This window comes from Vanellus vanellus (assembly GCF_965231255.1).
Source record: "Vanellus vanellus genome assembly, chromosome: 1".
NCBI lineage: Eukaryota > Metazoa > Chordata > Aves > Charadriiformes > Charadriidae > Vanellus > Vanellus vanellus.
The window spans coordinates 146696136-146719555 of NC_138905.1; the positions used below are offsets into that span (position 1 = coordinate 146696136).

The 23420-nt window shown below is 40.6% G+C and overlaps 1 protein-coding gene across 1 annotated transcript in view; it reads left to right on the top strand.

Annotated features, from left to right (window-relative positions):
* The window catches only part of SLC9A7 (solute carrier family 9 member A7), a 74917-nt gene that overhangs the window by 40083 nt on the left and 11414 nt on the right, over positions 1–23420 (top strand). Inside the window, exons 7-15 of the mRNA XM_082498478.1 lie at positions 73–214; positions 3714–3819; positions 4176–4264; positions 4379–4492; positions 6920–7031; positions 8407–8560; positions 15635–15694; positions 20596–20659; positions 23165–23247. Coding sequence (XP_082354604.1) covers positions 73–214; positions 3714–3819; positions 4176–4264; positions 4379–4492; positions 6920–7031; positions 8407–8560; positions 15635–15694; positions 20596–20659; positions 23165–23247 — 924 coding nt within the window. The remainder of the gene's footprint in view (positions 1–72; positions 215–3713; positions 3820–4175; positions 4265–4378; positions 4493–6919; positions 7032–8406; positions 8561–15634; positions 15695–20595; positions 20660–23164; positions 23248–23420) is intronic.

Sequence of the window (23420 nt, forward strand, 5' to 3'; positions counted from 1 at the left end):
AGGTATTGCTGTTATGGAATAAAACTTTTCAGATGCCACTTCTAACTTCTCATTGTGTTACTCTTTTTCTAGGTCTATAGTTGCCTACCAACCAACAGGTGAAAATACCCATGCTTTTGATGCAGCAGCGTTTTTCAAGTCTGTTGGTGTTTTCCTGGGAATATTCAGTGGTTCTTTCATGATGGGAGCAGTGACGGGGGTTGTGACAGCTCTGATATCCTTTTTCATGTTTAGCTCTTCCAGACTAGATGCTACATTCGGGTACTAACAGGGCTCACCTCTTTCCAACTATAACATTATTGACACTTGCTTGTTTTAATCTGAATGTGAAAATGTGATCAGTATTCAGGTAACCTTTGTCTATAGAAAAGCGTATAGTTACACACAGATATTGCATTTTTCCAATACAACTGTGGCCACCCTAGACATTTAGTGATGTTCCTGCATGCTGCAAGCTAAGGGGAGGGTCATGTTCTGATATTCTTTTTCTTTTTAGGAAATAAAAAAAGGTGGTTTTTATTATTAGGCTTGAAAGACATCTCATATGATAACTGGTGTTTGATTCTGTTGTCAGCAAAATCATTAATAGCTATTTCTGATCCCACAGGGCTCTTTCTGAGAGTCCTGCATTTAACCTTCTGCTGGAAACCTGATGTCATCTGTCCTGGATAAGACTGTAGCTCTACCTGAGTTAACAGCATAGCGTGACCTGTCCTGCTCTCTTGAAGCTCACTGCCACTGTCTGATTAGAGGTCGAAGGTGCTCAGCAGCGATCTGTGTGGGTTTTGTTTTAGGCTCAGGTAGTAGACCTTACTAAGCCTGACATGCTCCAGAAATTGTGATGATGCTTCAGGAAAAAAATGCAAGTTCTTTGCTTTTAGACTAGCTAGTACATTTGTATACATCCCAGGTTGCTTTGATCTGCCTAGGTTTCTGAAAACTGATCTAAAAGGGGTATAATGCGATACTTTATACAATAATCATGAACCTGTGATTCTTCATCTTAACTAAATGTCTCAACTGTGTCTTGTTATATACATACCTTGCAGATTTGTCTGATACATATCTGCATAATGGTAACTCTTCAGGTATAAGGGGAAGATATACTGTGATGCTTTAACGTTTGGTCTTCCAGTTCCACTCTTCTGCAATCAACGTGGCCCGGAACCATGATTCTTCGTCTGGCTTTTAGGCTACCAGCCATCCATAGCTCTAGCTGATCAAATACTGTTGTGGTGGTGGTTTTGGCTTGCTGGTTGGCTGCTAATTACAGCTGGAATGCATTCAGATCCATTTTGTAAAATCGTGCTTCTGAAGCAGCAATTGGTTCTTGCTGTTTCTAATGTTTGTGGTCAGGGCATATGAGGCTAGGAGCGGGAAGGCAGTTCAGAAGACAGCTTTTGTGGGTTGTTTGGTGGGGTTTTTTGTTCTTTAAAGAAAACAAACAAACAAAATCCTTAAAGTGATGCTCAGTTATATAATTATTTTTCCAAAAGAAAATAGTTAAAATTGATGTTGTGCAATACTGTAGAAGCAAACTGTAAATTTGCATTTTACTCTTCATAGCTGATTAAAACGCCTAACTCACATCATGAAGTGAATAGACTGTTATTCCTGTAGCTGTGAAGTACCTATAACTGTACCTCTAAGAGTGAGGGGTTTCATGCAGACATGCATTGTCCTTTGAAAACGGACAGAACACTTAGTTTCCAAATATGATGCAGATAATATATGTGGACTTGTTCAGGCTTTCAGCAAGCTGTCTTGGCATCACTGTCTGTGGCTATTTTTATAACAGTTAAGGTATTGTACCACTTTTCTTTCTAAATTGCAGAATCTGCCTGGTTGAAATGAAGTGAAGCAGAAGTCCATGCCTAAGGAATAAAGACAGTTGTCTTTGCTTTAATGTTTAAATTAAGAAAACAGAAATAATAATTTAATTTGAATTAATACTTCAAATTAGTCAATTATTATATGAAATAATAAGATGATTTTTCCCTTACCTTTGTCTCCCACTCCTCTTCTTCCAGAATGATGAGCACAGGCTTTCATTTCAGATTTAATGCAATGTTTTGATATGGTTACTTACAATAACAGCAAAGGGAATAAAGACTTTTCTTGACAAAGCTCCCAGAAGAGACTGGAAATGAGGAATCTGTTCTGACAAGTGCTCTTGCCAAACTTCAAGGGAACAAGGTGCAACCTCTTCTTCTCTCCTGGAGTGGCTGTGGCTATCCAGTTTCCCAAGTGAATGTCTCTTGAGGCAGGCACTGGGATAAATTTGCGGTGGAATTATCCGAGCGATTTGTGGGAAGATGTGTTTTAACTGTTGCTCTGGTGGATGGTGCTGCTTCAGAAGCATGATGTTACAAAATAAGCCTGTTTAAGTGGGGGGGAAATAATCTAGCTCAGTGTGACAGTACGTCCTCAAAAGTTTTAGAGAGATGGTTTATAAGGAGAAGTGACTGTGTGGAGAATAACAGCTGTTTAAAAAAATTGCTGAGTCTTATATTTGGTGTAACATCAACTGTAATGGAGATATATATACTGTTTTTTTATGATGGTTTGGGCTTTTGTTTGGAGTGCAGCCTTCTAACAAAGCAGGGTCACAGCTGAAGTTGTGGCTGGAGTATGTGTTACAGAGCCCTCACCCTCCTCCAAGTTAGCAGAGAATGCCAACAGAAGTAGGTGTGGGTGAGGAGTGGGTGGCTGGCCTCAGGATTGCTTCATCCTAACCAGACTCTTATTGAAATGCTGCCAGCTGTTTGCCTCTGTTAATCACGTGTGGCTTGTTTTTTTCTTTCTGTGTTTTCTAGTAGAGTTGCGCATAGATGTCTGCACTTCAGGTACAGTGAGCTGTTCAGTGTTTACCTTCTGTCAGAGTAGTGATGAGGGAAAAAAAAACACCACCCCCCCGAAATCTATAAATACATGAACGACTTTTGTAGTATGTGAAGAGTTATATTTAACACTACTGAAATCTGTTCCACCACTTTGGTAGCTATATGAACTGTTAATTCAGTGTGTGTTTGACATTCCTCAAGTTTTGCTTTCCTCTGGAAGAACTTGTTTTTTCTTCCCATAGAAAGGCTGAACTACTCTGAGTTGGCTTTTACTCTAAAGCACATCAACACAAGGAAAGGAGATATATTTTGCTGTAGGCAGGTTTTCTGTTTTGCCTCAAAAGTTCAGAAGTAGCCACGCTTGCTGAAAAAAAACTTGTCAACAAATCCAAGCAGAAAAATTCTGATAAATCTGCTTCATCTTAAGGATGCTGTAGTCTAGAACAGCCCTGTGAATTAAATGCTTCTGACTGTATTTTATGCTTTATTTAAAGATGGGGGGGGGGACACAAAACCCAAAACAAACAAACAACCCTCCTCCCCACAAAAAAAAAAAAAAAACAATCTAAAGAAATGGCAGGTATATATCCCTTCCCTGTTGGCCCTTTCCAGGGAAACATGGCATAAAGTAAGATATTACTGTTATGCCATGGATTTGCAGCAAAAATATCCAAAACTGACTGTTGCAAGGGGAGACCTTGATTCTGAAGTTTTGTTTTGATGTGATGGAATTGATGTTTTTCAGCACTAAAAGTGTCTTACTTTCCAGTTAGCATTGGTTGTCAGTGCATAAAAGTGTTTCTCAAATACTGGGTACAGAGAAGCCAAAGGATTTTTTTTTTTTTTTGATCCCTTAACAAATGACTTAACGTGACAAAGTTTACGAAGTTGCACTGCTTCCCCCTGCTGGAAACGGCTCTCTTCTTCTTGATGTCCTGGAGCACTTTCTTGCTTGCAGAAGCTTGTGGATTTACTGGTGAGTTGTTGGGATTCAAGCATATGGAGACAGAAGTCCTGTGTATCTTAGCAGCCCTTTTTCCACTTTCTCTTTGAAACCTTCTGATGAGAAACAAGATGTTGGTGCTTTCAGGTTTTCTGTGTTCTGTACAATGCCATTGAAGGTGCAGCTCACGCTGTGGCTTTTAAAAGCACTGCTTTGCTTCCCACACCCAACTCCCCCGATTCCAACCTGGAATCAAACTCAGTTGAAAGTAAGGTTCATAAAATCTCAAGGTTAAGGATAATGTATAAATTTAATAGAACTTGAGATGGATAAATATGTTGAGCTCACACAGTAAACAGGCTGATTTTCACATGTGATTCTGTTCACAGGTGTGGTAGCTGTCCTCTTCTGTGGAATTACGCAGGCGCATTATACATACAATAATTTGTCGGTTGAATCAAGAAGTCGCACTAAGCAGGCAAGACTGTCTTTCACTTTTTGTACACTGTATTGTTGTAGTAGTCTGTGTACTATTGTTTTTGAAAAGCAGCTTTATTGCTTTGCCATTAACATGTGACTCTGTTTTCCCTAGCTCTTTGAGGTATTGCACTTCCTGGCAGAGAACTTCATATTTTCTTATATGGGTTTGGCACTGTTTACTTTCCAGAAACACATATTCAGTCCAGTTTTCATCATTGGAGCTTTTGTATCCTTTTTTGCTTTGTGTGAGGTTTCTCTGTCTTATGTTCCTGAAAACTTGTGGTGTCTGTTGGCTTTACCAAATAGAGGATGGCAGCTGACTTAAGTTTCCCTCATGTCTTGTAGGCACAAGAATTTCGAGAACAATCTTTGATTACCCCTTACATTAAATCCCTGAGGCCTCTGTGCCACACAATTGTTGGGTCTGCACCTGAGCAAGTGTTAGAAATAATATAGTTTCAATAGATAAATGGAATATGCTTTACTGTGCGACTTGTCTATTGACAGCCAGCAGTGCTTGTGTTGCTCTCGTATTTGAACTTTGGGGGCCTAGAAGAGATTAATTTTTCTCTTTACTTCCAACAGTCCCTTGAAGAAAACAAATAAATTTCAAGTAAACAAAGAAAATCATGGGCAAACAGAATATCTTTGAGCAATGCCCCAAAGGTAGAGGTCAAGTTCTCAGGAACTGAGCTATGGTGCAGACCATGACATGAAGGGTACACACTGTTGAAAGGTGCTGGTGTTGGAGGTGGGTATCCAGTTCCCATTGTCACTGGGTGACTTGGTACCTGGCACTCAAATTCCTCAGAACTGAACACTTTTGTAGTAGTCACACTACAGTAAGCTGGGAATCACTAGATTCCTCCCTGCACCCCACCCCTGTTAGCTTATGTACCTATTTCTTCAATGTATTCCTGGCTGCTGGAAAACTTAGAGCTAATAAAAGTGCACACACTAGTGGGATCTAGTCTTCCAGTATTGATTTTTCTCTGCCTGCTGCAGGAGTAGGGCTATCGGCAATGAGATAAAAAACCCAGGACAAATAAAGATGGCCTAATCCAGAACATATTTCTCTTCTCTCCTTTTTTTCCACTGTGTTCTGTCACCTCTGTACTGCTTCTAGGAAGTTTATCACTTTTGGTTTTATTTTCCTTTGGCCATTTACTTTTTTTCCTGAAACAGTAATAAATATTCCTCTGTGTCTCCTCACATCCATTTTTCTGACCTAAAAATGCTCTAGAGCCCTGCAGCTGTCGGATAAAGACAGGAACAGAATACTTGCATCTGGTATACTAAGCATTGTAATATTTCATCTCTGATGTGGCCTTCTGTCCTGTCTCAGGTTATGCTAGCTGTCTTGGGTTTGTTTTCACTATTTATTTTGTTCCTTTCTCTTCCAACTGACCTACCTTTTATTACGTTTTTCACATCTTTTTCTACTACTGCACTTAACCTCTGTTGCCTCTTGAATGTTTTTCTACCTTTGTGAAGAGGGCAGCCAGTACTAGCACCTGCATTTTGCCTCAACAGCTACTGTCCCCATTGAGTTAACACCTTGCAGGAGCAAAATGTTAGCTCTTGAAAGAGAAAAGTTGGACTGCAAAGGCAGAGCTAAAGCCTCAGTGTCATTGACAAAATCCTAGCCATTATTCCTACATACATGGGTCATGATGGCTTCTGATGTCCGATTTTTGCAGTCCTCAAAAGGACTGCTATGAAAGTTGTTTGGAATAATTACATGAAGCTTTTTGTACAAAGTAATTATCAAAATCTTATTTTCTTGGAGATGTAATTTCCTGCAGACAGTATTGCTTTACTTTAGCTATGGCAACAATGCAGTGGTGTCTGAAGCTCTTATGGTTTTATTTCTTTTCCGTAAGAGTTGTTTCATTCTTCTGTTACGGTTATCTCAGCAGCAAATGATCAATGTTTGGTGGTCTTCTGGTTGTGTTGGTGTTTTATAGGATTTCAGCATGTCACTCTAGTTTGTCCCAAAGTGTGCCTTAGATGGTGGAGGGTGTATTCAGTTTTCTGCTTCTTCACTGGAACCCCACTGGGTGTTTTACACCACAGTAAGGGAGGGAAGGAGCTTGCCACCTACTGTCATGAATTCCAGCAATAGTCTTTTACTACTCCTTTTGAACTTCATTCTAGTGCTGACAAGTATTTTTTTGGATTTGTCATCATAGTAACTCTGTACTCTTAAGTGCTTGCCAGCCAGTAGGAGATTTTGCCTCTGCAGGAGCCATAATGGAGTGGCCATTTGCTGGTCTTATGTTGATTTTCCTTCTGTACATAGGACTGCGTTTCTGTTGGTCTGAAACACATAATTGAATGGTGGCAGTGATAGTTGTTAAAAGTGGGATTTCTTTTTTTCAGTAAATTCCATTTGTACAACTGGTAATTTTAATACTAGGTATAATTTCACTGCATTAAAAATCTTGGTTATATTAGTTAAAATTTGCATTCTGTGCAATGAGTTCTGCATGCATATGATTGGTGAAAGTCTGTTTTGTACAGACAGAGATAACAAGAACACTTCATATCATGATGTAAACCTCTCACTAAAACAGAGGCTTCATGTTAGAGCCAGGTACCCAAGAGTGGATACCTCAGGAAAGTGAAATCCTTAACCCTCAGCTGTGAACAGATTGCAATCTTTTTGGGCAGAGCTGCACACATCTACCCTCTCTCCTTCTTGTTGAATCTGGGCCGGAGGCATAAGATCAACTGGAACTTTCAGCACATGATGATGTTTTCAGGTAAAGGCAAAAATGTTTGGTAAAGCAAAAAAATCTTATTTTTAACTCATAAGCAATTTATAGTACTACCTTCTGCTTTTACAATCCACATCCATGTATCCTGAATAGAAGACTTACATGATGGCATGCTGCAACAACCATTATCTTTCAGCCTTTTCAGAAGTATGTCATGTCTGGGAAAAGTGACATTTTGAAATGCCAGCTGCTGGCAGCAAGCAGTCACCTGAAGTTGGGAATAGAGTGTTTGCATTTGAAGTGCATCTGAAAGGGATGGGGGAATTGGGATGCATCCCTTCCAGAAGGTTATTTCTAGCTGAGATGATGTACATGCTGTGCAAAAACAGATATCTGCTGAGAAAATCAAAGTGTATTTATGGGTGCCCTCTTCCACTTACTCAGAGGATGCAAGGTATTTGACTTAAACTCCCTTACGATTTCTGTCACACAGATAACTGTTCAAATTTGTCATTTAAAGCAAATCATGGAGTGTGTGTCGGTGTGTCTAAGCATGTGCATCCTCAAGAAGTGCCAGGGATGCCTCTGTACACAAGAGGGTGTAAAGAGGAGGGAACCAGGCTGTTTCCAGTGGTACCCATTGGCAGGACCAGAGACAATGGGCACAAACCGAAATGCAGGAGCTTCCCTCCGAATATCAGGAAATGTTTTTTATTGTGTCCAAGCACTGGCACAGACTGCCCAGAGAGGTTGTGGCATCTTCATCCTTTGAGATATTCAAAGGCCATCTGGATGTGGACCTGGGCAACCTGCTCCAGGTGACCCTGCTTGAGCAGGGGAGTTGGACCAGATGATCTCTAGAGGTGCCTTCCTACCTTAACCATCCCTTACTAAAGAAGTCTACAGATGGCCAAATGCCATGGCTTGTCTTCGCTACTGGAGTTTCATAATTGGGGTGGGGAGGGGAAGAATATAGTCTGCCTGTGAACATGTTAACAACTAGAATATTTTCACAGCTGATAACAATTTCATATCAAGAACTCATGCTTCAGTTATGGAATCAACTGGAAAACTACATTTTCATCTGGATTCAGGGAGCTGCTTGATTTCCATAATATATTTTGCTGTTGTCCACAACTTGTTTCTGCATTTCTTTCCTGTTAGTTTCTGGAAATATTTACACCTTTTCTTAGCACTTGTGGATTCTATAATTTACAGAAAACTACCAGGGCAAATTATGTTCTAAATCATCCCAGGACATTATTTATCAGGGAAACTGAGGGAATTAAAACTTGCTGAAGCCCAGTGCTTTCTGCCTGTCACTTTGTGCTTCCGTGGCAGGGAGGGAGCAAGGAAAGATGCTGTTATAAATAGGTATGGTTTCACTTCTGAAGCTCTGTTATTTCATTCTTTTGCATAGGTCTCAGGGGAGCCATGGCATTTGCTCTGGCTATACGAGATACTGCTACATACTCACATCAAATGATGTTCTCAACAACGCTTCTCATCGTCTTTTTCACTGTGTGGATTGTCGGTGGAGGTACAACTCCCATGCTGTCATGGCTGAACATCAGGTCAGTATGCAACTGTACACTGGGGAAACTTCACTTTTCAAGTGGCAACTGTGCTAATCGGGTGTAGTCCTACAGAACTTGTTTGCTTGCTAGAGATGTTCTAGGTATTTAGAACATTATGGTTTTTTAGAGGAAGGTGCTAGTGCAGGCTGGTGAAGAAAATGTACTGATGCTACTGGGATTCAGTCTAACTAAAGCTCTCTGATGCTCTGCAAGTAGGTATCTAGGTCCTTGTCAGCCTGGTGGGATATGGAATAGTGTTGCCTGATACAGCAGCCCCTTTACTGAAAAGAAAGAGTTAATCTATCTAGTCCCATATAAACTTCTCTTCCTATTATAGTAAGACATTTCCCTGTCTTTTGGCCTGTTAGGTTTAAGTTAAATGGAGTCTTTAGTGGGTGGTGCTAAACTGAATGCACTTTAAACATCTATCCAAACAAACCTGATGTCATCCAATCAACTAGGATAAAAGGGATCCTGCTAGTCTTCTAGGTGTGTTTCTTCCTGTCTTGAGGAAGTGAAAATGGGAAGTTTGTCTGTAAAACCTGGCCAATATTCAGTGCTTTTGAGCTGCAAGTACATTCATGTTTGAGGATACTTATCAACAGAAGTGCTAAAGAATCGTGAATCAATCATTGTTAAAGACCACATATGTTGTCATTCTGTGAAAGCTTTGGCAGTTGGGGGAGCAAAGGTAAATAGTGGAACGAAAACAATATAATGCTGTACAAACCCTTCAGTGTGTTTCTCATATATAAATTATTTGTGCTCTTTGGCACATGGAAGCTTACTTTGTCTTACTTTCTAATTGTGCTAACCAGAATTTGTATCCTGTTGTCTTGTGACAGGATAGGAAGAAGCAATCCTAGGTAAAAACAGTTTCAGTCTCTGAAAGAACTGATCATTCTTAGGGATTGGTGCTGTTTTTGGAGAACTTAAGTGAACTGCTTATGGCAATAGGTAGCAGGTGCTTTCTAGGTTGGGAAAAAAAAAATGGATAGGACTCTCAGAAATACTTGTGAACTTTTCTCATTGAAGACAGCATACTTCCAGCCAGAGACAAGCATTACAGCAGTGATTTAGAGTATCTCAGCTCTGACTAACAACAAACATTAGGAAATCGTGGTTTCCTTTTTGTGGTGCAAAATTAAATCCATTTCTGTCCTTTAAAACTGTCTTTATATGTAAGTTCCAGATGTTTGGCAGGCACACCAGAAAGAAGCATCAGTTCCATGTAGTCAGGCTCTCTGAAGTTTGTGTTGCTAACAACAGGTAATGCAGCACCTGGTGTGAAGTCAACAACAAAAACAATTCCGGTGCAGTTGTGTCATTAATGATTGTGGCATACCACATCATAACGATATTTCCAAGCCCAGCCTGATTGGTTTCTGTTCCCACACGAGAGCTGTGTATTGACTTAAAGGTACCTGGAGTTGGTGCCACATGCAGCTTTCCATTTGGCACCTCTGACAACAGAAAAAGATTTCTGTCTGATGGTGGTATATAAGGAACAACCGTACTAATACACCTCTGCAAGCAGGGCAGGCACAGTGTCTGTGTAACCAGCAGTGTGCATAGACTGTCTGAGGTGTGGGGTATGAGAGAGCAGGAGATGAAATCTGGCCAGCAGCACACAGGTAAGAATGCTGCTTGCAGTCTGCTTGCCTTGGCTGGGCAAAGTCTGCCAAGGTCTGCCTGCAACCTCTGCAATGGCCATTGTGAGGATGTCCCTTGTCTGATCTCCACCTGAGTGGACTCCAAAGCATCTTCTGAAGCACGGCTGCAACAAGGTCAACAAAACTAACTCTCATCAAAACAGCTCTCATCATAGGTGCTGGCATCCTGAGCCTTCTGCCCTGCTGCCTTAAGCTCTTTTGTTGAGGGAGCATAGCTGGGTGTTTCCTTCAAGCCTTGTCATCCAGCAAGGGACAGGATGCACTGCTGCACAACTGAGTGAAGAGGAATTGTGTTCAGCCTGCCTGTATCAGAATATCAGAAGGCAGCTTCTGAGTGCAAACAACCATTACCTCTGCCGCAGAGCTTCTTCAGTTGTCAGCAGTAGGACAGGACTGAATTCTAGCATGTGGTCTAGCTCCTGACCAACTGGAAACTAGTTCTGAGGCAGCAGCTTTTTTTTTTTTGCTTTTTTTTTTTTTCTCCCCTCTCACTGAGCCTTGAAAAGCAGTTTGTGGAAGTGTCGAAGAATATGCACTTACTCCTTTACCAGGACTAATCTGGTTCAGTAATGAGACTCCATGAGCCTGGCTGAGTTGCTCCTGAAGAGAGAAAGGACTAACACCACAACCATTTCAGGCTTGCCCCTTTGAGTAGGCTATACTTGCAAAAATCATTAGTGTGATCAACAAGGCAGAACAGCTGGAAAGACTATGATACCTTTCCTAGAGTAGTAGCTGCTGAAAGGCAGTTGGCCAAACCATAGTTTTGAGTGTTTAGCTGTAGTTTTTTGGGAGATATGCCCATCCTTGCCAGTAAGCAGTAATTTTAACTGTCATTTGTTTGACATGGTTGCCGGAAAATAAATGGTTAACTTCCATTTTAAGGGAAGGATATCCTGTAAGCAAGGGAACTCTAAGTATTTTAGAGAACTGCATGGGTCTGCCTACAGCTGCCTTGGTAGGCGCTGCTCTAGTAATGATGGAGACTGCACTATTCGAGACCACGTGCAATCAGATTTGGGCCAGGAGGTGGCAGCCGTGTGCAGCTGATGGAGAATTAGAAACTTGGTGCTGGTAAAGTACCCTCTGGGATAGAGCCCGTTCTGCTGGAAAGCGAGAAGTCCTGTCTGACCTTACAAATTTCAGAAAGGGAAAAATTAGTTTTCAGCTGAATTTTAGAAATATGCTGCTTTTCTCTCTTCCATCCCTCTCCTCGCTCAGCAGCACAGAGTAGAGTGCTGATGCAGACCTGAGGCTGTACAGTAGGTAACTCACCCCTGGGGTGGCCTGGGATGTTTTCTGAGCCCTGGCACTTGCCTATTGAGTTAGATTGCAAGAGACTGGAAATAAGTAGTGCTTCCATACAGGATTATTTACCAGAAAAGAGGTTAAAAGATAAAAGGTGGTTTTCTTCCTAGATTAAGTGAAGGGACAGAGGAAATTAACACCATTTGTGTGTTGGACTTCAATGTCAGGATTTGTGTAGACTCCTAAAAGTCTAGCTCTGATGTGAGGTTCACACCAGTTGTATCCTGGTTGCCTTTTGCCTTTATGGAAGGAAAGATGGAAAGCCAGTCAGCCATTACAAAGTCCTCATGAAGTAGTTGGCCTTGCTGCAGTGTGAAGGTGAGGAGAAGACAAGGGCCTGCTTTAATGAAGAGTCAGCCAAGCTGACTGACCCTTTAGGCTGGTTTAGCTTTCCTGGTCATTGTGTGGCAGAGTGGCATTACTGTAATCCTGCAAATCCTGGTCTACCCATCAGTGGGGATTCTGGGTGGGCCCTTCAATAGCTCCTGTGCACTGCAATGAACTGAGCTTCTTCCCTAGGAACTGCAGGCACCTGTCTGTTGTATGGGGCAAGTCAGAGGAGCTAAGACAGACTTCAACATCAAAGGGTCTTATTTAAGGTTGTGCCTGCACGATTTAAGTAGAACAGTACCAGAGAGCTAGCTCACTTCAGCCAAGACTTTCAGCCTGGCTTGATACCTCTGTGTTCATGGGGAGGCAGTTGCGTGCACACATGGGACAACACCTACACAAGAATCCAGAATTGCTTTGCTGTGGCTCAGAGGCAGAGGCAGGTGCCTCTGGCCGCACCATTAGTTGCATAGCAATTGGGATGCATGCTTTGTTGTTTACTGCTGGTGATCCCTTCTCTCCCTTGATGTCGAATGTATTAAAAGTAGGTGAGGGACAGAGAGGCTAACATGAAAGTTAAGTTTTGGTAAAGTAAAAAGCAGTATAAGGAGGAAGATAGGCAAAAACGCCCTCTGCCTCCCTTTGCTCTGTTCTGAATGTCTCAAGTAATCAGAAGAGCAAGTGTCTTTCCAGATAGGGTATGTTACCAGTGTACCAAGGTCTGCTAATCAGGCTTAAATGTATGGCTAAGCAGAGGACACTATGGTTTGTAGCAGAGACTTAACTTTAGTTTACTGCTTAACTGGTTGGGAAAGTGAGGTCATGACAGCAAAATCGGAGTAAAAAAATAATGGGATCTTTAAATGCTTTTGGTTTCTGCCGCTTGACACTAAGCAACTTAAAAATTAACACCAGAAACTGGAGTTAAAGCCATGATGTCATGTGCTTGAATTTCTTGGCTCTCTACTAGTGAGATGTATCCAAGCATGTGAGGGGTAAACAGTTATACTTTTCCAGCAGTAGATTTTTTTTTTTTTTCCTTAGAAAGTAAAGCTTGACTTGGATCTTAAAAATATAGTCTCATCCTTTGAGACTAAAACAAAGAAACAATTTCCTGCCTGAAGTTTTAACAATTTCAGCAAACTCAGGAGCCCTGTAAATCAAAACCACTGGCAAAGTTCCTCTTTTCTGAAAAGTAGCTGACTTATCGTTTCATTTATCTGTCACAGGAAAAAAGGGAACTCCTAGCATTTGTATTGCAAAATAATGCTTTCCATTTTTCATTAGAGGTTATTGACCTGGTTCTTTTCATGTTGAATGAAGCAACATGTAGATTAATGCCTTCCTGTCCTTCATAATTTGCTTCAAATGGGGAAGTTTGTGTTTAACTGAAATTAATTAATTAAAATATACTTAGCAACATTTTTCTAAGCCTTAAAGCACTATATCTTTCCATTTAAAGTATTTTAGGTATCTTTATGCCGTAAAAGTTAAAGGTTGCACAGACAGTGTCAACGTAGATATTTACTGCCTTATGTCTGGCTTTGCAAATACAATCTTTAAGAGCTTTCTAATTAGTGATATTTTTTTTATATATATGAACAAACTAAAAAAAATAAATCTGAAAACACTAACTCTCACATAGCTGTTATGTGACCTGTTATTTGTGGTGGTGGTATAACTGACAGCTTGGTGGCAGTCTCAGGTTATACTCTGTCATCTTACCCAGGGTGGCCCAATGATAAAATGTGTGTTTCTTAAATACCATGCCTCATCAGTGTGCTGCGATGGCAGGAGGCGAGTGTTGATGCTGGGATCTAGCCCTGTGTTATGTTCTGAACTGGAGTGGGAGATGTCTGATAGGCTGCAAAACAGAAAGATGTAATCTCCTGTTTCCATTATTGTGAAACTTAGAACCTTCGTTGCCTTCTAGCTGCTCTCTGCTGCCCTTGAAGAGCAGATGCACAGATGCAGGCACTGTCCCTTGCCCTCTGTTTCCTTTCACTATATCTTTTTCTGCACTGTTTTCTCCAGTTGTCTTTCCCTATCTAGTTTCTCCCGTTTTCCTCTTTCTTTCCCAGTCTCTAGTTTCTCATCATCAATCTTGAATCTCTCTTAATGGAGGTGCAGTGTAGCCTCCGAACCTCCAGCCTCACCCCTCTGGGTTTTTCCCTTAGCAGAAAAGAGATTGCCTCCTCTTTTGGATGTCTGGAATTACACATGGGGGATGCTTCCTTATCTCTGTTCTTGTGCTCTGAAACATAGCAATTCACACCAGAAAGGAAAAAGTCTGGGGAAGGCCCGGACCCTGTATGAGCTGGGATGAGGTATATCTAGAGCACATGGGTGATATGTGTGTAACTGCCAAGCTCTGGCAACAGTAGCAGGCGGTTTCAGCAGTCATTATCTTGATTAGGTCAAGTAAAAGAAATACTCAAAGGCACCCTAAAACTAACCTGAAACAACTTTTCTTAATTCCAGGGTTTTTTTAGTGATTGGGTCTTACGTATTTATTTAATTATTATGGTGGTGGGAATTGTCTTCTTCCTCAGCCATCTTCTGAGAAACAGTTGAACTCTTCCAAAATAGCTAAAACTTTCCAAAAGCGCAGCGTTCATTATAGACATCTGGAAAGACTTCAGTATACTAACTTGGCAAAGATACAGCAAAGAGAAAGAAGTCATAGAAGGGAAGTTATCGAGCAGGTTTTGATTTCAGTTTTTGCTGCATATGCAGAGTCATCTCAGTGCTGGCCTTTCGGAGCAGAGTGCTCTGACCTGGAGTCTGTGTTGGTATGGAAGAAGAGCTATTGAACGAGGAATCAAAAACAAATGTATCCAAAGTTTGGTATTTGCCTCAAACTTCAAGGATTAGATGAGTGCATGCTCTTCATAGAGCAAGCTGTGGCCTTAAATATTTGGTTTGTCAAGATGTCAGCCTGCAATCAGGGTGTGTACACCTGCTCTTTGTAAAGTGAGGCCCCTGTGGGTTTCTGATCATCTGGGCTTTTACTTCACATAAGCAATATATAGTTCACGTAGCATGCCTTCACAGAAACACAGGGGAGAACCAACCGCACAAGCTGCTAAGGAATCTACGTGGAAAATATTAGAAACCAAACATGCTTTCACTTGTGGTTTGGTTTTCTTTTGTTTTAAGTACAATTGAAGAAGGCAAAGCAAGGAGTAAAACCATACTTTGCTATGACTGCAGATTAATGATGTTAAAGATTGTTAGTCAATTGTTAGTTAAACCAATGGAGTGATTTAGTACGTATTACCAGTTGGTTTGGACTCCTGAAACTAGGCAGAAATTGATGACCTCTTTCATATATGCATAGCTTCCTGTGATTACTTTCTCTAATGACTTTTTCTCTTTTAGACCATGTGCAGGTCTGAAGTGGTAGGAATTGTCTTAGATCGGCCCTGTCTCTGTGTAGCACCTCTCTTCAGAGCTACTGAATCTAATTTTCTGGAGGAGGTAGCCTGTCATGAATACAGGTGTCTTGCCAGCCTGAATCTGAATGAAGGAAGAATATTACTGGACGTCTCAATCATAAAGTGCTGCTGTTGTTAATTTTTGTGATTTTTGTCACTTTGTTGTTGTTCTGCCATTCTTATTCTTGTATGCTTTGTCTTTTTTTGGTGGGGTAGTTTGTTTTTTTGTTGGTGGTGGTTTGGTTTGTTTTGCTAGGGAGCTCTGTAAAGCCACCATCTCATGAGCATTTTGTTACTCACATTGCATTCTTGTACTGTACCAGAGTTGGTGACCATGTTCCATCGGTGGAAGAGATGAGTGAAAGCCGCTGGCTGTATTTCAGGTGACACTGTGTGCTTTCCTTCATACCAAATTAACCTGGTGCTTGGCCGCCTTCATCTTTATAACAGTGTGTGCTCTTTTTCTGTACTATGGCGTGCTGCTGCTTCTCCTTTTCTGCAGAGTGCCGTAGATTTTCCTCAGTTCTGAGCCTGTTCTCTTCTGAGCTGGGAGAGTGTGGATCACACATCATGTCTTTAGCTTAAAAAAACCAAACAAACAAACAAACAAAAAAAAACAAAAAACACACCACATCCTTTAACTCTGTGTATGGGTAATTAATGAAGCAAAACTAGCATCTCTGCCCTGGGAAGACTTGAAAGCTGAGAAATCATGGGTGCAATCCTTAGTCACACAGGTATTCTTAAGCATTCCTTGGTGTTATTTTGTACAACTTTTCAGGTTGGAAGGGACATCATGGGTGATTTAGCTCAGCCAGCTCTTTAGGGATGTATTTTAAAAGCTGGTGGTTATCACATTGCTTTATAGGAAGACTCCAATAAGAGTGGAGATAAACCAGAATCCTAGTCTTCTCCAGTTGATGGTTTCTAGAACTGGTACATGGATAAGAGAAGAAAAAAACATAAAATAAATCTCTAACTGGCATCTGTAGGGGAATGTGTATATGTCTGTGTGTGTATATATATGTATAAAAATATATACAGAATATTTACATAAAGAAAACTCTTTGGGATGGGGCAATGGTAGGTTTTTCATGTATCTTGTCACACTTCAAGGTTCCCAGCCAACTACTAAATTTGCAAGAGATGCAGTACACTAGCTGGTACAGAGGATCTGAGAACAATTATCTATTACAGTCATTCTTGGCTGTTGCTACAGTAATTACATATTCTAAAAATGTAATAAAGTCTGGTATTTTAGTAACTTGTCATCTGTGTTGCAGGGCCTTTGAAAGGTTTTTGAAGCATCAGAAGAAATGGTTCCACCCACTTTAGAATGACATAGTGGAGAACTTGAAGTAGTTCTGCTTTTTTTACCATTCCTTTCCCTACATTTATGTGTTCCACATTTTGTGTCAACCATTTTCTACCACACTGTTTAAATTACTGAATTATACATAGGCTTAGCATTTGCGGGATCAAATCTGAGTAACTGCTCTCTTACATGTGAAGCTGGAGTTGTAGCTGTAGAATAAGGACCGAAAAGGTCAGGAATCAATTAAGAGCAGAAAAGTGGTGATTTGGTATTGGGTGTTAGGAGCTCGGTGGTAGTCCCTTTGCTATTACAGAGCTCTTAAAGTGCGAAAAGCCTTTTATGCCTTAAAAACAATAAAATATTTTAATTAGGGAGGAGGGAAGTAATATACTTAGATTAATTTTGTACTGTAGTGTGCTCTTGTCTACAGATTCCAGTAAACTTCCCAAGGCAGAAATAAAGACAGCTGAAAATTACGTACCAGTAACTGTACATACCGAAGAATTAAAGTATCTATCAAATACTGAGTTGATGCCATTGGGGAAATAGGTGGATTTTTTTCACTAGTTTTGGTGTATATATGTATATATTGTTACAGCTGTAAGATTGCTCATATTCTTCATCTGACATCTGCTTTTTAAGAATCGCTTATTTGAATTGGTTCTGTACACCCTCAGGGAATCCACACGCAACTGCTGTGATGGGTTTTTCAGAAAGCGTGGAGGGGAAAGCAAAGGTGCTTGCTGGCATTTGCCCTGGCCTGGCCTGGGCTGTCCTGCAGCTGATGTGCCCCATGACATAGACTGTTCCTCTTCAAGAAAACAGTCTTCAATCAGAGCTTGCTCACCTGCCTTTCTGCGAGGGATTTTGCTCAAAATCCCAGAGTCATTAGCAAGGCTACCCTCTCTGTGCCCCTGATATCTAAGAAAATCAGTCTAGTAACACTTTTTCTTAATTTAAAAAATGGTTAAATAAATGAGAACTGGTATTGGCCTTTACAGCACATTTAAATTATGGGAAGCTTGTTAAATGTTCTTAAGGATGTGAGATGGATTTGTTTCTTTCAACCACCAGAAGAAACATTGTGCTGAAGACATACATGCATCAGCTTTACTTGTACTTTTAATTATGGAAGTAGCTAAGTAAGGATGAAGTAACTAACTATTTTCTGTGCTTCTCTTCACTGTAAAGGAGGTCAGGAGACACTCGACTGGTTTTTGGTATTGTTTTGTTTCGGGTGATAAAGATGAGACTTTCTTAGAAATTTGAGGACAGGGCCTGCAAAAATGTGGTGCTTGTCATGAGACCAGGGTGTATATACCTTGAAACTTAAACAGGCAGTCTTGCTACAAAAAATAAAGCTTCCTATATGATTCGTGCTAGAGTAGAGAATAAGAGACACAGTATGCTGGTTGAAAGATACAAAAAGTAGTCATGGGAATTCAAAATAGTAATGTATTTTGTGTTAATATGTGAACTGAAGAAGACGCTTCAAAACATGAACTTAAAAGTGATTTAGAGGAAAGAACTAATTAGAAATACTCAAAATATAAATTCATCTGAAGAATAACTTTGAAAAAAAAATAATTTAAATGGACAAGCCTATGTCGATGAACTATTTCAGTATTGAAAGAAACATCTGTAGTGAGATTTTTTTTTTTTTTTTTTTCCTAAAAGTTGAACCATTTTAACATAGAAAAGCTCTCTTTTTCTCTTCAGTGCAACAGTGAACCCAAACATCTGGCTGTGATATACTATAACTTTTCACTGAACAGTATGGTCATCCTGCTTTGGTCTTCCACCAAGCCCCCTTCCCCTGCCTAAGGGCAGTTAAAATCCCCCACCCCCCAAATGCACATCCTTGTAAGACAAATGAAAACTGAGGCATTCAGAATTGTTTGGTTTTCTTATGTACTGTAAAGTGAATGGGTAGCCCTGTGAGTTAAAACTATGCAGGGAATGCAAGCTATGTTCATCTTCTGGAACGAGCTTCTTGAACTCCCTGTTCCTATTGCCAGCTGCACAGCTAACATGAGCGTGGTTGCTGTGCATAGTGTGTTGAACCTCTCCAGCATGCAGCTTTGGAAAGCCACAAATTGATTTATTTGTGCATTCCTTTATAAATACACATAACTCTTACACATATTGCCATACTGAGTGGGTTTCCTGATATTGCTTGTCAGCTTTCTGCGCGAGGCTTCATTAGGTAATGAGTTTGTCTGCAGAAAACCCTTCTTATGTCCTCACTACTTAGTGATAGCCTAAGCAGTAATGTCTAAGCCCTTGTAACCTTTCAGAGCTCTTCTGTGTGGAATTTTATTTTAGCATATATTACAATCCAGTACCCAGTCTGTCCAGTGTGCCCTTAAACTGGTGAAACTTTTCAGTCTTGAGGCTGGTCAGTGCCTATGGCTTCCCAGGCCAAATGTGCCTAAGGGTTAAGGTGACTCTGTATGTGGAAAAAGGAAGGGATGAGGAAAGAAAGGAGACTCAGGAAAAAATCCAAGCAGAGGACTGGGCCAGCACTAGCCCTATATGGGGATACTGCAGGCTGTCTTAGAGTGGCCTTCTGGATTTTCCCCTGAACTACACTGTCATCTCAGGCCTTGGATTGGCCATGAGTCCACAATGATGATGTAAAACTTTAGTTCAATGCCTACTTTTCTTCTAATGTTCTATTAGGAAGTACTGCCCTGCAAGTTATTTGAAGCTGTTCCCTTTCAGTTTAATCCATGCCATTTTCTGTGCCTGAAGGTAAATCGTGTCTGGATCACTGCTTGCCTTATGCAAGCGCTGTCCCTGGGACACAAATCATATGGTCTTACCAGGAAGGTTCTGTTGGTTTCTGGTGATCCTCAGGGTTGTTGCATAAACACCATGTCTAGAAATAGCTGACACAAAGTCTAGGTAACAAAGAAATGACACTAAACGGTCTCAGTCCCTTCCAAGAGAGGGGAAATGAATATGTTTTTGTTACTGTGTGCATTTTCCTATGCTTATTATGCAATGTGGTGGGACTGAAACACAACACGCTTGAGACTGACAATCTTGCCTAACATTTGACTTTGGAGGTCCAGGTTCTACAAGAGAGCACAGAGATTAAGGCATGAATAGGATTTAAAACTAGACAAGTCTAGTCTTAGCAAATAGCTACCCCCAAAACAGACCTCAAAAACCTGAACGTGATTGCAAGGATTAAATACCCAACTCAGATAGGAGCACTGTGTGAAAGGATGGTTCAGTAATAAGATGCTTGCTAACTATGCAAAAGTGAGTAGACAATTTCTTATTACGGTATTATTCTGTAATCATCCACCATCTCATTATACAGACCCTCCCTCACTCAGGTGGGAGGCTGGACTAGACAGACTTCTTGTTAATCTACTGTGGCTATGTTGTGTTAAGTGAATGTAACTTGCAGCAAGTTAATATTATGAGTCCTTATAAAGTACTTTTGTTGCTTCACGCAGTGCATTAAAACTTGGGGGATGTGTGTCTTTTTTTAATCATATATTTGAGCCATTCTCAGGCCTATCTTGCAGCTAAGTTATTTGTTGTGTCAAATATTTAGGGTGGGTTTATCCTTAGTCTCTAGTTTCTTGTTGTTGGACATGAGGGATGTTCTCCACTGAAGAGGATGTCACCCACAGTTCGCCTGTTAAACCAAAAATAGTATTTTCCAGTGTCCTAAAAGAATTGGCAGCAAAGGTAAGCAGTTAAAAGTTGATGCTGGGGTGGAGTTAAAGCCTTTATCTACAGGTAGTTGCTTCTTGAGTGAAAAAGTATCTTGTTTATAGCTATGTAACTGCAGGGGAATCATGGACAGCTCTTCCTCAAACTATTCTTATGACCTCTCTGAATGCAGCTTTGCTGGGTGCTTAAAGTGCTTTTAAAATGCATTCTGCCAAACTTACAGCATTTACAACCCTCAGTAACAGCACTTGCTTTGTTTTCCGAATGTTTCTGTAGGGTTGGGGTTGACCCAGATCAGGATCCTCCACCTACTAATGACAGCTTTCAAGTCTTACAAGGAGTAAGTAATTACATAACTTCTCTATGAGGCTGATCTTCTTATTTTATACCTAAGACAATAAGGAATTACAGAAGCTATGTGCATGGATAAAACCTTTCTCTTAGCTGTCAAGTTAGTAATGCACTTTATAATATTCAAGCAAAGCCCACTGAAAAACATTGTGATGTTTGGTGTAGTGCTGCAACATTTAAATTTTTGTGTATACAGATATATATATATAAGGCATCAGAAACCTTCCCAAATCTACTAATATACTCTATTTAACAATGTGCTTTCCTCTTCCCCCACCCACCCAACATGCTTGCTTTTAACATGCCACAGCATAAACAGTCCTCCCCAAGACTGACCCAGAGATGATCCTCTTGGCTTCTGTGTTCAATAATTGATACCAAATTTTGGCCCTTGGACTTGCTTAGAAGGATTAAGTTTGCTAATCCAATTTCAGCTCCTGTATATGGTACTACAAGCCAGCTGAATCTTGTCTGTACTACCTACCACCTGTATAAGGGAAAAGGAGTGCTGGAAATTTGTTATTTATGCTCAGGAAACTGTTGCTGTGAATCTTAGTGCAGCTTTCTATGCAACAGTAACAATCTAAGAGTTGACTGTTTTCCCTGCAATATGCTATTGGCAAAGCTGTCAAAAGAATGTCATTCATAGCAGAAACTTCAGTTTTCCTCATCTATAAACTGAGGGAATTCACAGGAGGAGTGAAAGGTCGGGGGGGCAAAAAAACCTAACCCAACGTTTCCAGAGGCTTAACTGGGAGCTTCCTCTGTACCAGACCTTAGTATACACTCTCCCAGAGTGCTGCTTGATGCTAATTGTTCAGCAGCTCAACTGGTTGCTTATGCAGGAACCCGCTAGAGGAAGTTGAATGACAGGAAAGACAGATGACTTTGGACGCAGGGGATGCTTGGGGTGCAAGTGAGTGAACTCTGCTTTGTAAACCTCAGGTTGTATGATGCTGGTGCTCAGGCTGGTCAGATACGCGCATGGGATACCTGCTGTATTTGGGATCAGCTGTCTTATTAGTGGCTTCTCCTGCCTTGATTTTGTGTTGGTTTTTTTTTTTTTTTAATATCACAATTTATACAGATAAGAGTTACTTGCTTAGGGAGCATCTTTTTCATTGCAGATACTGCATTAAGCATCTCTGTGTTCTTTGTAGACGCCTGTCTGCAGCACACAAAATAGATTCTGAAATAGTGGGTGTAGGTACCAAAAAGGGTGAACTTTGGTTTTGTATCCATCTGGAAGCAACCAGAAGGCCAGGCCTCAAAACACCTTTTGCAGTGAAGGCCACAGTTATTGCTTAAAACCAAGGTTAGGAAGTGGTATCGTGGTAAGATGGCTTTGACCAGTTCAGACTGTATTTGAGGAATTGCTTTAGCAGGAAACAGAGCATGGGTATTCTCTTCTCATTCAGTGTCTGGGTGGAAATATCTTGTTTGCTTCTTTCCCATGTAAACGTAAAGCACTTACCCATTTGTTTCCCTCTTTAGCTGTGCATTGCATTCCTAATGGAGTCCATTAGTCAGTTCCCTTTGGATTCCTCTTTCTGTCACCAAGCCAAGATTAGCAGCATGTCACAGTTAAAGAAAATACATCATTTGGGATGGGGAGGGAGGGAAAATGAACTAAGTTTTAACTCTTGGTGGATCATGGATTTTCTGCAGATCAGAATTAACACAGGGCAATCCTGTCTTGTTCTTTTCCAGTAGTTTGGAAGATGATTCATACAACACATTCTCACTTAATCTGTTTTCCTGTGTTTAACTTTGGCCTCTGGCCAAAAAAATAAAAAGCCACCCAAAAAACCAAAACAGTTACAAATGTAAAAACAAATGCAGCTGCAGACCAGCTGGTGGGATGACTTGCAACACAGCTAGTAAAGGGATTATATTTAACACTGTTAGCACTTATGAAATTTGCATGACCTTTCTCAATTGTGATTTTTTATATGGATTCCCTGTTAAGCATGTTTCTTTTCAGTGTGATATGTTTCATCAGGTTTGTGAGAGTTTATCAGATATGGTAAATTTCCTTGGTCTTTCAAGGAAGCAATACGCTTAAGGGAAGAACATCAAATAGATCTAGAGTTAAGGAAGCCAACCTGGCACTGAATAGGAATCAGTCTGGATTATTCAAGTTCATGTATTTGGGGAGGGGGATGGGGATGAGATCAATGAGGCTTATTTGTAAGTTTTATACTTATTTCTATACCCATTACTGCATTAACTGTGCAATAAGCTTTTAGACTCAAGGGAACTTGGTGGTAGAGGGCTTGTTAAGGTAACTAAAGGGCAATGAAGAGGGCCTGGTTCTCTACAGTCATTTCTGGTCATTTTAGGGAAAGTAACCTCAATTTTCTTCTGCAGTCCAAGTACAGTATTGAAGTAATTTGGCTTTTTTGAACAGGATATTGTAACATGAATGATTGGAATGTATGATTTGAGTTTTTTCTGCCTGAAATAATGGAATATGTTTTAATCTTATTTTTAGGATGGCCCGGATTCTGAAAGAAGGAACAGGACAAAGCAGGAAAGTGCTTGGCTCTTCAGGTTATGGTATAGCTTTGACCATAAGTATCCTTTCGAAAACACAGCTTAGCTTCAAGGCATGAAATGTTTGCTTTTTCCTTTCCATGTGTCCATGTGTAGCCTTAAGCACTTGAGAGTCAAACAGGAGAAAGATCAAGTATTTGACAGGTTCAAGGAACAGAACTGAAGCTTGAACTCACTGACTCCGAAGACAGGCC